The sequence below is a fragment of the Macaca thibetana genome, chromosome 1, assembly GCF_024542745.1.
Source record: "Macaca thibetana thibetana isolate TM-01 chromosome 1, ASM2454274v1, whole genome shotgun sequence".
NCBI lineage: Eukaryota > Metazoa > Chordata > Mammalia > Primates > Cercopithecidae > Macaca > Macaca thibetana.
In genome coordinates, this window is record NC_065578.1 from 209,329,666 (window position 1) to 209,344,127 (window position 14,462).

Consider the following 14,462-nt stretch of genomic DNA (forward strand, 5'->3'; position numbering starts at 1 on the left):
GACGAAAAGAATCTTAATGCTTCAAGAATTCAATTCCTAAGTTGTTGGTGACCAGCAGACCTTCAACTTCTCTCAATCTTGTTTATGTACTATAGAATTTAATTGGCCTTAACACTATTATATATAACACATTTTGAGATGTGTATACACTGGAGGATGGCTGAATCATACTAACATGAATTACCTCACTTATTTTATGAGAATCCAATTTGTAGTCACCATGGTATACAAAAGATCCCTTGAACTTATTCCTGAGTTTGTAGCCTTTGAGAAACATCTTTCCATCTCATGCTCTGCACACAAGTAACTACCATTCTACTCTCTGCTTCTATAAATTCAAGATTATGTGTTTAAGTGAGAAAATATACTTTTTCTATGACTGGTTTATTTTAACCTTTTCCTCTAAGTTCATGTCACAAATGACAAGATTTCCTTTAAGACTGAATGTAGTTCATTGTATACATATACCACCTTCTTCAACTATCCATTGATGGAAACTTTGATTTAGTAGCTATTGTCAATAGTGCTATAATGACTATGGGAGTGTAGATATCTCATCAACCTACCAATTTCACTTCCTTTGGCTACGTACACACTAGTGGGATTGTTAGCTCATAGGGGTAGTTCTATTTTTTTGAAGAATCTCCATAACATTTTCTGTGATGGCTATACTAATTTACATTCCCACCTATAGGGTTCAAGCGTTCCTTTATCTCTACATCCTCACCAACGCTTTCCTTTTTCGTAACAGCCATTCTGATGGGCAGGAGGTGATCTCATTGGTTTTAATTTGCACTTCCCTAGTAAGTGAGAATGCTTAGCATCACTAATCTGTTGGTCATTTGTATATCCCTTGAGATGCCTATTCATGTCCTTTACTCCTTTTTATTTGGGTTCCTTATTGAGTTACATTTTAGACATTAGCCCCTTATCAGATGTATGGCTTGCAGCTGTTTCTCATTCTACATCCTGTCTCTTCATTGACTTGGTAAAGCTTTCTTGTGAGACAGACATGAACAGGAACACCCTGGCTAACACAGGGAGGGAAACTGACCTAATAGGATCTGCTGTTATGGACTCAAGTGTCAAACTAGAGAGATGAGACAGACATATGGCCGCCTTTCAGAGCTTCACAGACAAGCATGACAAGGAGCTGACACTAGACTAATGGAAGAATTTGTTTCCAAAAATAGGTGCCTACCCTCAAGGAATTCAGGGTAGCTAGAACCGTTACACAGCTAGTATGCAGGCAAGACACACCAGGGGAAGCTGAGGCTGACAACTGTGCAGTGGAAAGCTACCCCAGCATATTAGAATAGGAAGCTATGTTGCCATATTGCTTATGTGTAGAACACTTACCTACAAGATCAGTTAGCAAGAGCCACACAAGGAATAAAGTTATTTTTTCTCTAGGAAAAAAAGATACAGGGATGAATTACATTATTCTGGATTGATCAGAACAATTTAGTTGGAAGGGAAAGAACTAGCAATTTAACTAGAAATGAGTTAACTAAAGTTAAACCCATTTGGAGGACGGTGAATAAGGTTGGGGTAGTAGTCTCATAAGTTACTTGATAGAGGCTATTTAAAATTAGATGCCTCCAAAATTGAGGTTTAATGGGGCCTCTGAGGGGAATAATCAAGTTTCTGGTTTAGCTACGAGACTATATTAAACTATAAGCTAATGGTTCAAACTGACTTCTCAAGTAACTCAACTTCAAGCTAGATTTTGGCCAGCGACATTAAGTCTTTCCTTGCAACACTTTCTCTGATCAGACTAACTTCTAAGATTGTTAGAAAACCAGTAACACTGTATCTGCAGAAATATGCTCTGTGGAATTACGTATTCTGAAAAAGGTTTCACGGTAAAATAAGGGAAATAGATTTTGCTCCCTTTGAAGGCATACTATGTTAATATAAACAGTCCCAGAAACCCTGCTAGAGAATCTGGCAAGTCCTTAGTAGAGGCTTAAGTACCAGGGTTTTCTTTAACTGCAGTATCCATAGGTTAGTACAGGTGTTACTTTTTTTGAGACAGTCTTGCTCTGTTGCCCAGGCTGGAGTGCAGTGGCCTGATCTCAGCTCCCTGCAAGCTCCGCCTCCCGGGTTTACGCCGTTTTCCTGCCTCAGCCTCCAGAGTAGTAGGGACTACAAGCACCTGCCACCTCACCCGGCTAGTTTGTATTTAGTAGACAGGGTTTCACTGTGTTAGCAAGGATGGTCTTGATCTCCTGACCTCGTGATCTGCCCATCTCGGACTCCAAGTACTGGGATTACAGGCTTGAGCCACCGCATCTGGCCCACTACCCTCCTCTTAGAGGGGCAAGTGGCCTATATGCCAGGTTGTGTTAAAGCTTTTTCCTCTTTTGGAAACTCAGATTCCTGGCTTGTCAGGTCAGTTGCATTTAGAGAACTCTATACACTGGCTTTGTTTTAGAGGGATAGGCTAAAAACTTATGCCCATATCTATTTCCTCATAGAAAAAGATGAGACTTAGCAATTCCCTTCTCCCATTTACCCAACTTTGTTTCCTGGAATCATCTGACATTTGTCAGAGTTGCTGAGGAAGCCTTCCTGTTCATTGCCAATGCCTACTATGCTGCTTATATAGCCAATATACATTTTAATTGAGTAGACTTGAGTCATACAGCAACTAGCTAGAATAGCTCCCTGCCAGCAGCAGCTGTTGAGCACTTGAAGTTTGGTTAGAATTTTAGTTTAAAACAGGTACTATTCAGCTATTGGAAAATAGTTGGCTATAAGTTTTCCCAACAATCTAGTATCTAGAAGTACATAGTATTTCCAATTAATGTTTAACATTCAAAATTTGTTGGGAGTATATTCAGAGATTGAACAGGAAAGTAAAACTTGGAATATTCAATATTAAGTTTCATCTGATGACCCAGTTATATTTGTACTTGAGTTGTTTAACCTAGTCACCAAACACTACCCCCACTGCAGTCAGAGACTACTCTTCTCTAAATGTCTGACTTCAGCACAGGTCAACAGACAGACCTTTGCATGTAACATAGCCATTATCTCCCCAAGTCATTATCATTCCATAAGCCTAACACAACCCTTTGCCAAGCTGTACCGGTGCCTACCACTGGCAACTAGTCTTTCTGAGGACCTGAGTTTTCAGTGCCATAGGGAGTTAAGGGTACAAAGTTAGTGCTAAAACTTGAACTGGAGTCTATCTTTTGTTGCTCAAGTGGCCCTGGGCAAGTTATTTGACTTGTATCTGTCCCAGATTCTAGACACAGGGGATGAATGAATACTATGATATTTTCATGAGGCTCAAGATGTTAACATCAAGCTTCTAGGATAGTTTGTTGCATAAAAACTATGTATCCCTGTAAGGTCAGGGTTTACATCCAGATTAGCAATTTGAAGTAGGGTTGGCTTGATTACAAAGCAGCTGTTCAGGAGTATAACACCTTTAGCTTGCTGAAAGGTCAATTTAGAAGTTATTCCCTGAAAAATAAGTAGGCGAAGTTGATTGAACCAGGATTAGTTTAAGAACTTCAGTGAGAATGGGGAGTACCGCAGAGCATGGCTGACCAGCAGCATCAGTTACAAGAAAGTTCCTTAAACAGGACATTTGCCTTGAGAAGTCAGTGATGACATCCCTTCCACACGCCCCCCCCCTTTTTTTTTTTTTTTTTTAAGTCTTAGTTCTTAAGACTAGGAAACTAACTTGTCAGTTTGGCTCAAAACTAAGTCTCTAATGATCAAGGCACCTCCAGTTGGCCAATCGATAATCAGATACCTTTAGTCACTGTTCTAGACATTGGTTTAAGTCTGGTGCTCAGACCAGGGAAGATCATCATCATCTAGGAAATGGTTAGAAATGTGAGTTTAAGCCTTTGTCCAGACTTACTGAATCTAACTCTGAGAATGGAACCAGTCATCTGTTTCTACCAGCCCTCCCGTGATCCTGAGGCACACTCAAGTTTGAGAACCAGCTATCTAGATTCATAGTTAGTTTTACCCTAGTTTCATTGATCTTATGGAAGAATTTTATTCCGTGTTCTGACCTAAGACCTCTGCTAAGTCTGAAATTTTTGTATCAGTTTTTATTCTATGCTGAGTTATATTGCCAAGCTTAAGAGATAAAATGACATGAAGAGATGAACTAGTCTGAAAGTAACCTTTTACCTTTCAAATGAGAAGCTCAGCACAGGCTGGGAGTACAGTCTGGTTTTATTGACATGTTTGGTCTGGACAATTCAGCTGTTTGATAGCCAAGTAGGATACTAATAAGCCTCCAAGGATTAAGGTCCCAGAAAGGCCTGCCACCCACAGAACTTTAGAGTCTACAGGAGCACCTGGAGGATGGAAAGGTAGATTAATGTATGCTAAAACCAAATGATTTGGTGTCCAAACAAAGACTAGCAGTCTTCTGCTATAGGAAAGTCAATTTCTTTTGACTAGAACACAAGGGGTAGAAAGGAAGAATTCGGTTTGACTGGTAGTTTGGTTCACTAGTTAGATCTCCTCCCTCTTGGATACTTACGGAGCTTTTCTGGAGGGTCCTTAGTGGCTTGGAGTAGAATCATGGGGCCTTTGCTAGAAACACTAGCAGTAGTGTTCTGAAAAATGGTGCCTGAATTTCTTCCTGTTAGAGAAATGAGACCTAGTAATTCATTAGTTTTTGCACCCATAGAGCAGGGATAGAAAATGTTTTGGTACAAGGCCAAGTCTCTATAAAGCTTGGTTCTATGCCTTAAAAAAAACCTCATTAAGTGTATTAATACATACTTGAACAATTCAGATTTTGTATCTGATGCCATTACCTTAGTTTCACCAGGACTTTGCTTAGAAACTATCCCTGAACTTCCATGCTTTTCTAAACAGAGTCCTTTGACAGTAACATGTTTATAATTCAGAGATCTTTCCCTGTGATTCAAAGGTAACTAGAACAGAACTTGGAGGCTGAGGTGCAGAGAAATTTAATGAGTTTAGTTCTGGTTTTCAAATGAAAAAACAATTTGATTCACTTGAAATATAAAAACAGTTTTATGTTTTCTGTATTCCATGTCGTATTAAGAAAGATGGCAAGTGGAAGAATGGGAAACAAAGACATGCAGGTGGACTGTGAGGAGGAAAAATGTTTCTGGAGTTTGAGAACAGCCCAAGCAACATAGCAAGATCCATCTCTATTTAAAAAAAAAAAAAAAAAAAAAAAAAAAAAAAAAAAAAAAGGCCGGGTGTGGTGTCTCACGACTGTAATCCCAACATTGGGAGGCCGAGATGGGTGGATCGCCTGAAGTCAGGAGTTCAAGACCAGCCTGACCAACATGGTGAAACCCTGTCTCTACTAAAAATACAAAATTAGCTGGACTTTGTGGCACATGCCTATAATCCCAGCTACTCAGGAGGCTGAGGCAGGAAAATCATTTGAACCCGGGAGGCAGAGGTTGCGAGCAAGCCAAGATCTCACCATTGTACTCAAGCCTGGGCAAAAAAGAAAAACTCCCTCTCAAAAAAGATAAGCTGGGTATAGTGGAATATGCCTATAAGTCCTAGTTACTTGGGAGGCCGAACTAGGCGGATCACTTGAGCTCAGGAGGTTGAGGCTACCATGAACTATACTCATGACATTGCATTCCAGCCTGCATGACAGAGCAAGAACTGGTCTCAAAAAAGAAACAGTGTAGAACTGTTTTAATTCTCCTCCTTTTGCCAGTTGTAGGACCTTAATCTAAGGTGGTTCATTCTTTAGAAGTAGGGATAATATGCATTTTTGGAGATGTTAAAGTATTTAATGTTGTACTTGGCATAATAAGCACCATTTAGTTACTATGAGTTTTGCTAGAAGGGACTTAAAGCTTCAGAGGTCATGAATGCCAACTCAGAGGCTAGATAAGTACAGGTTGAATCAGGTAGACATACAGACACATTGACTTGGAAGCATTGGCCACAACCAACTAGAGACCACATTCTAGGTCCACTCATTCTACTTATAGATCTTTAGGCTGCATTGCCAGACCTGTCAAGCAGGTATAGACATGTTTACTATCCAGGTGTATCTTGTTAAAATGAGACATAAGATGGCCACAAACTGCCTTGGTTTGTGCATGAATTCAAGTTCATATGGAAAAAGCTAAGGATGAGGGTTACCCAAACATTTATAGCTTATCTTAGACATGGGATTCTGGGAAGCTAGGCAGCTTTGTTCTGTGGCACTGCAAGTAATTAGAGAAGCCTTAGTAAGATGAATCTTCAGTTTGAGTTGTTTAGCTAGAGACTAGGAAAGGTTAGACATGAGACTCAAGATTCATCCAAGTCTGTCCTCTAACATACAATCAGCTTAGATACTCACGACTGAGATCAGGACAGGTTACCGCACAGGATGGTGTCTCAGCAGGCTGGCAGACTGACACACTGCAGTGCAGATGCACCTGGGAGCCAACAGAATTCAGATCATTTGTAGTATCGCCATGCTACGTGTCTCTAGACCTGCTTTGTCTCCCCAGGAAGAGGTTCAGGAAGTTATTGGAAAATTGATATGGTCCAAGTTGATATCACAATAGCACTAAGGAACTGGAGTCCAACTGACAGATGCCACTCATGTGATTGGTAACAAGGGTTGCTCCGAGTACCAACAGCCAGCATTAAAGGGCTTCCTTGGCTGCAGAGTCATAGGACATGGAAACAGTTGTAAGTTGGGGAGGTTCAGAGCCCTGGTGAGGGTCATGGAAGGGAACATCCTACCGGTCCCCTGAGGGCCTGTTTCTCCGCTGTAGGGTCCACAAAGCTGAAGGTGAAGATGCTGAAGCGCTGGTAGTGAGAGGGAAATGGAAGATCCAAGGCTTTCTGGACAGGGATCAGCTGGGTCTGATAGTTGTCTCCAATGTAGGGGCAGCTAGACCAAGAGACCCGGCAGTCAGGATGGGCTTGAGAGTCTCAGCACCGGTGCATGAAAGAACCACTTACCCCTTTACCAGGATGGGCCACTGTGGCTGACTCAGTGGGTCTGTGCTGGGTGTTGCCCAACACTGATGTAGGAGCAGCCCCAGGGAGGGGTCTGTTCTGTGAAGGATGGAGACCTCCACATAGATGGGATCCCGAAGCAACTTCACCACGGGGTAGTCACCAACACCATAGTAGGAGCCATAGTTTTTATCTGCAAGAGGCAGAAATAAGGATTTAAAGTAGTAACCTCTCAGTGACTTGAGGGACTCTCATCCCCTTAGATAGCCCCAAGCCGCTTAAGTGTCTTGTTACTAAGTTAGGGTCTTCATGCCCCCAGAAGACTGGATTTAGACTATATGCCAGATACTCCAGCCAAGGGGGTCATACCTTTGGCAATCTGAAGTTCCAGAGTGAGGGGTCCAGGCTGGGTCTCAGGAAAGGGTGGTGGGAGAGTAAAAACCTGGACCTTGATTGGGAGAGAGTTGCTACTTACTGAGTAGCTGCAGCTGACATGGAGCCTGCAGAGAAACAAGATTTTAGCTAGTTGGTTGTGGGAGAGGCAGGTGTCAGTTATACACATCCTTTCTTTTTAACTCAAGGAAAACATTAAGTGCTAGACAAGTTTATAAGTATGATGGATGTGGTTCCCGCCCTGCTGGGAGCTGTATTTTAGCTGTATTTTAGCTGCAAGTAGGACCAATGTTTGAATTGGAGATAAGCACACAGAAATAAAGATGCATCATGACAAACAGATACCTACTGTAGAGCAGATCAGGGAAGACCTTAGAGGTACCTTGATATGAAGGTGAAAGAAAATAAACTTGAGGTAGATGGAGAGCCTCACCCAATATAGAGCAAAGTCTGGAGGCAAGGAAGTGCTTGAGGCCCTTTGAGAGTTCCATAAAAGAACCAGGCTGCAATCAGGGAACAGGGAGTGAGGGACTGAGAATGTTCAGAGTGAACAGGCTGGAGATGAAGTAGGAGCTGTTTTATGCAGGGTCCCGATGTTCATCTTAAAGCTTTGTTTTTTCCATGGCTTTAAGGTGTGTGATATGATAGACCTAAGGTTTTAGAGGAATTCTTTTGGCTATAGCATGGACAATGGAGAAGGCCAAGATGTAAAATGGAGAAACGTAGGCTAAAATGTAGAATGGAGAAGGCCAAAATGAGAAAAAAAATCGTTAAGTGAAATAGCAGAACTCCAGGTGAGCTTGAGACTTAGGTCGGGTTGGAGACAGCAACACAGATGGACTTAAGTAATGGGCAGTGAGATTGGTGAACCAAGGTAGCAGACAGGTTCTCCCAGTACTGAGGAGTGCTCATTTGTGGATTCAGGACTTACCCGAGAATGCCCACTTTACGGAAGAGGGGAAGTCATTCTGGTCAAGCAGGGTCAGGTTACGCAAGCCCTTACCTGAAGATGCTGTCACGAGTGACAGAGCCACGGCTCCCATTTTTCACATCCCTAGTTGCCACCAGTTCATTTTCGTATACTGCTCGGTCTCCAGTGATCTACAGGAACAGATGGAGAAATCTTGACCATTTCTGTTAGCGTTACGCTGCTTGACTCGCATCTGGTCTAAGTCCTCAGCAATGCTACCCTGTTGTATGTTACATTTCCTATTCCTTCAGCAGAGGCGAGAACACATAGCAGTGACATCCTGGCAAGTTATCACTTTGCCTTATTTCAGGACAAAGGAATTGGAAGGGGAATTTGAGTACCTAGAAGAGGCAGCTGAAGCACTACCAATTCCAGTCAGCATCCCTGCTGGTTTCTTCTCTATGGCTTGGTAAATGACAGCCTCTTAGCTAGATCACAGCTGTGATGCTCTTAGCTGAACACCCAGAAGAGATTAACTTTTTCAGTGATGAGGCGTTCTCCTGCCCTAGAGACTCTCCCAAACTAAGCAGTAGTCACAAGTATCCTTCATGGCCAGCGTATTTCAGCCCTCCCCCACTAGTCACTACGACGTTCCCACCCGACTTCCAGAGCCAGAAACAAAGCCCAACTGCTCACCCGTCTTGTGGTGCCACAGGAAGTAAATGGAAACTGGAACAGAACAAAAGCTTGTGTTGCCATCACAGGGTTACACGCACTGTCATTCCTAAGGGCCAAGCGCACAGAATCCAAGAGCAGTGGTGGCGAGGCCACGTTCCGAGACACAGCGATGGAGAAATGGCCCTCTCGGGTACAACGCAAGGTCACTGAAACAGAGCAGCTGTGCTGAAGGCAGGTCATCTCTCCCATTAAGGGGAGAACCAGATGAAAGTCTAACCACTTTTAATCCCACTGAGAAGTTGGGTGTTCCCAGCTGATGACCTCAGTGCAAGATCAGCCACCCAGTTTAACCCAGGCTCTAAATTACCTCCTGGGGTTGAGTCTTGCCTCCCCAACTTATTGTGCGACCTCAGGCAAGGTATTGCGCCTCCTTCAGTTTTATTTAAGGGGGGATAGTAGCTCCTACCTCATTTTGCTTGTCAGTTAAGATTAAGATCTTAGAATAGAGTGTGCAATGTATTAGGTTGGTGCAGAAGTAATCCCGGCTTTTGCCATTGTGGCAAAGGCTGTGATTATTTCTGCAGGAACCCATAATACTCTGAGGTTGAATTTATGTTAGAAAACCTCAGAACAGGATTTGAAACATGCAGAAAGCAACAGCCTTGAAGTGAGGCTCCCTAAACAATCCCAGAGTATCAGCCAAAGTCACTATTCCTTGGAGAAAAGTTAAGTTTCTGTCAATTAGCAGTATCTGGCACTAGCAATTATCTGGCACATAGCCTTCAAGTCTAAGTGTTATTGGCTTTATATCTGGATTCGGGGAGAACGGACAGTGGAAGCTGTAGAAAGGTCTGTTACTTTGGGATCCAGTGTTCTTGGATGCGTGGCTACATGGCAGCCTGCTATCACTTACGTTTGCTTTCTGAGCAAACCCCTCTCCGGATTTCACTGTAATTGGCACACTTCCTCAGCTGGTTTCAGAGGTGTGCTCAATTACTCACCGGTGTTTCCGTAGTAGCAGGAATTCACCTCCTCAGAGCTGTAACAGCAGCCTAGCCCCTCACAGTCTCCTCGAGAGATGGGTGAAGGTGCACATGGCAGCCTGTCCTGCGCTGGGATGGAGTCACACCAGTCAGTATCTGGAGCATCTCGGGCTGGGTTTTGAAAAAGAGTAAGTCAGGTTAGGTAATGGAAAAGTTAGTCTTGAATACCATTTTGATACAAGTCATTGACTTTGGATTCCTGTAGATGTGTACATGATTGAAATAGGTGTATCTATTCCATATTGTAGATACAGTCTTGAGTGGTTACATGCTGTAGATTAAGTCTTGGGAGGCTGTCAACATTAAGTCACCTTGTAAGAGTGCCCTGACAGTTTTTTTTTTTTTAAAAATAAAAGAATGCCAACAAGATTCGTAGAAGCAGTAGGGGCTTCTTACTCCTTCAAGTAGCAATCCTTCTGTTCTGTAGAGGCATTTCTCAAGTCTTAGTTTGGATATGAGTTATCTGAAGATTGTTTTTGAGTTCAGGTCTGGTTCAGAACTGGGGTAGGACCTGTGAGTCCTCATTTTATTAGTGCTGCTGATCCTGGCTATGTATTGGGAAGGAAGGCAGGTGAGAAGAGGGAATTGAAAGTTTGAGTCTGTTCTGACTTTGAGGATGGGCTCTCAGTCAGGCGAGACTTTCTGAAGTTGAGTAGGCATCATACTTCCTACTGTTTCCTTAGGGAAATGATCAGATACCCCTCCAGCTGGTGGGATGGGAGACCTGGGTCCTAGTCTCAGTGCACATCTATCTCCGTGGAGGTGTTGTTCCAAGTTCCCTTACTAGCTTCAGTTTTCTTTCCTATCATTCTCCCCATGGGTGAAAAACTCCTGGTTCTGGGAGTTCTTTGAATCCCAGCTCACTCACTCACCAGTGATAGGCCCTTGGGCAAACTTCCTGGCAAGAGATAGGTTGGGTTTTTTTTTTTTTTTTTTTTTTTTTTTTTTTGGAAACGGAGTTTCACTCTTGTTGCCCAGGCTGTAGTGCAATGGCATGATCTCAGCTCACTGCAACCTCTGCCTCCCAGGTTCAAGCAATTCTCCTGCCTCAGCCTCCCGAGTAGCTGGGATTGCAGGCATGCACCACCACACCTGGCTGATTTTGTATTTTTAGCAAAGACAGGATTATCTCCATGTTGGTCAGGCTAGACTCGAACTCCTGACCTCAGGTGATCCACCTGCCTCGGCCTCATAAAGTGCTGTGATTACAGGCATGAGCCACTGCACCTGGCCAGCAGTAGTGTTTGCAGCACTAGGTTAGGATTAGGGAAGGTAACACCTGAAGTGCTTACACCCACAGTGCCTCGGCATTGAGGAATCTCAATTGGTAGTTATTCTAAGGATTGCCCATGGAGGTGAGAGTTGGGACATGATCCTTCGTTAGTGTCAGGTGTCACTGCACAGAACCGGTCAGAGAGGACTAAGAGCACTTTCACCCCTCCCAGATCCTGAGAGCTTCCAGCCTTTACCTAGAAGATCCATAGGACACTTGAGCAGCTTCCTCTCTGGAACCATCTTGTGTTCAGCCACACCCACTCCTTCAACTCCAACTGGCATGATGTAGTGGGAGTCCTGGAGAGACAGGCCCTTGGGAGTCAGCCCGGATGGTAGCATGAGGGGCTTCACTCAGTGTCCCTGGCAACTGGGTCATACTCACCCACTCAGTGACATAGCAGCTGCTATAGGTTGCCTCCAACACCACGGAGCTGCCTGGACCGTTTCTTATCCAGGTGCCACAGTCAGAGTCATTCTGTAGCTTGTGCAGCAGCCCTTGGTTGTCTGGAGGGGTGGGGAAGAGGTAAAAAGACAGCAGTCAGTCTCCAGTGCCAGAAAGGACAGTCAGCCTTGCCATTAAACCCCAAGGAGCAACTGTCAATTAGAGGAACAAGAGGGAAATCAGATTCAGATCAGACGTAGTTATAACTTAGACTATTTCTTTTAGCAGAAAGATGCGACAGGCTCAGAGGGGGAAAGTATCAAGGCAGGAAGGTAGAGGAGACACCATTGCTTGGCTAAGCAAGGCAAGTCATCAAACTTACCCCAAGTTATTAGTACAGGAGGAGAAGTTGCCTCCTGACTGAGGTTTACAGCAAACTGGAAGCTCCACAGCCCACAATGGAGCACACTGGAATAACCTGGTGTCTCAGGCTTATGCTGACCACTCAAAACAAGAGATAATGAAACACACAGCAAGACACACTGCAGCAGCCGCATAATGCTACCAGGAGTTCCTACCGGCCGCAGGCTCTCCACCTTCTCTCCCAAGAGCCAGGGGTCTGCCTGCCCAGATTCCTTTATGTACAGAAGGCAGGCTTGGTTTCAGCTGCACATCTTTGTGACACTCAGGTGGGATGCTTTTAGAAAGGGTAATTCTTCTAGCCTCATTTGCTTTGGGGCACAGTCTGCAGCTGCCTCACATTAAATACCACCATCCAGGCAGACTTCAGAGCCCAAGAAAAAGGTAGTAACTTTTAGCTAACAGAAAAGAAAGCAAGCAAGCTTCCTCAGGGTTGCTCAGTGTAGCATTTTTTCCACTAGTTTGTTGAGCTTATTGACTTCAGAAGACCTCCCTCTAGAATTTTGCATATTTGGGTGTGAAACTGCCATCTATGAGCTATGGGGTCTGGGTACATTATGAACTCTCTGAATCTTGGTTTTCTCGTCTATAAAATGGGAATGCTATCTCCTGGCAGTGGTGGTTTTAGGATTAAGCAAGAGATTCTACGGCAAGTGCCTGGCACAGGGCTTGGCCAAGCAGTGAGTGCTCAGTCAACATTGTTGGGTGAGAGTTGGGGCCCTTGAGAAGCCTTGTCACCTTCTCCACCCATTCTAGAAAAGTTTCTGTACAATTAGAGCCTGTTTTGAAATTCTAGAAAAATCTAAACTTGTTTCCTGAGAAAGGTTGATTTTGAACCCTTTCTTGGTTCTTAGAGGGAATCCTACCACAGCAATTTTTCAACAAATTCCAAAGCGTTTCGTTGCCATAACTGTCCTACGGTGCTTCCCCACAGAATCTGGGGGAAATGTGGATTAGGTCATGAATTCCTCAAACTGGTTCTGCCTCTTACAGCTATTTGAAAATTTTATCATTTGGCTATGTTTCAGGCATATTTCATAAAGATGTCAGGGTTTCTTGTTTGCTTTCTACATTTTTGTTTTCCACATAAGCTACAATTTATTTACTTTGGTCACTCTTTAGGCTAGAGTGTCAGACCAGATTGTAGAGGAATTCTAAGAGATTTGGGGACGAATGGATACATTCCCCACTGGAGAGGCGAGAGTGTGGAAATTTGTCTTCTGCAGTCTTCCACCAATATTCCCAAGTTGTTCCCCTGATTGTATTTAGACTGATATTTCTCAGTTGACTAAAAATTGTAGTCAAAGCACTGCGAATGTGTACCTAGGTATCTCTAGTTCTCTTCAACTAATCACAGAGGACAAATAAGCATGTGTCTTCCTGGGAAAATTGGTGGCCCTTTTAACCACATGATGAAAAATGACATTGCAGGAATTCTGGACTCTGCCCTCAAAGACAGATGTGGCTTCCCTGATACCCTCTACCTGGATTAGGTGCTCACCACTGGGTTATTACACGCATTTACTCACAGGATTTGCCATGTTGGATTGTAATGACCTCTTTCTTGTTCAGTTTGCCTACTAGAAGCACGTAAGGCCAGGACTGTTTCATTTGTCACTGCATCCTGAGTGCCTTGGATGTAAGTTCTCTGAGTAAAGACTGAATCGATGACTATGCTTTCATTAGTGGCCATGTCCTAGGGCTAACCCCCTTGAAAATGTAGTTTCCAAACCTCACTGGTACAAATTCATTTCTTTTATGATGAGCTCAAACTCATAACCCTTAAGTATTTTTCCTTCAAGTAAATATCATGTGATTGCACATATAAGAAAGAATCTGAGGATCTGACTCATGCGAGATGTCTCAGGAGTTAAAAGGCCAGTCTCCTGACCAGACTTACTAATATTGCTTTATGCCGAGACCAGCTCAGTCGGTGAGACCCTAACCCAGCGGTGCTAGAGGAATTAAAGATACACACACAGAAATATAGAGGTGTAGAGTGGGAAACCAGGGGTCTCGCAGCCTTCAGAGCCGAGAGCCTCGAACAGAGATTTACCCACATATTTATTGACAGCAAGCCAGTGATAAGCATTGTTTCTATAGATTATAGATTAACTAAAAGTATTCCTTATGGGAAACAAAGGGATGGGCCGAAATAAAGGGATGGACTCTGGCTTCTTATCTGCAGCAGGAGCATATCCTTAAGGCACAGATCGCCCATGTATTGTTTGTGGTTTAAAAATGCCTTTAAGTGGTTTCCGCTCCCCTGGGCAGGTGTTCCTTGCCCTCATTCCGGTAAACCCACAACCTTCCAGCGTGGGTGTCATGGCCATCAGGAACACGTCACAGTGCTGCAGAGATTTTGTTTATGGCCAGTTTTGGGGCCAGTTTTTGGCCAGATTTTGGGGGGGCCTGTTCCCAACAG

The 14,462-nt window shown here is 43.6% G+C and overlaps 1 protein-coding gene across 1 annotated transcript; it reads right to left on the bottom strand.

Moving 5' to 3' along the window:
• Positions 1-4,158: 4,158 nt before the first annotated feature.
• Positions 4,159-12,209, bottom strand: ZP4 (zona pellucida glycoprotein 4). Its single transcript, XM_050800157.1, has 12 exons — positions 12,000-12,209; positions 11,618-11,739; positions 11,430-11,532; positions 9,919-10,071; positions 8,936-9,123; positions 8,333-8,430; positions 7,306-7,436; positions 6,940-7,129; positions 6,718-6,868; positions 6,326-6,404; positions 4,517-4,618; positions 4,159-4,328 (listed from the first exon to the last, which is right to left on the bottom strand). Exons 1-12 carry the CDS (start codon positions 12,172-12,174, stop codon positions 4,204-4,206), a joined length of 1,617 nt encoding a protein of 538 aa, XP_050656114.1. The 5' UTR covers positions 12,175-12,209; the 3' UTR covers positions 4,159-4,203.
• Positions 12,210-14,462: the final 2,253 nt, after the last annotated feature.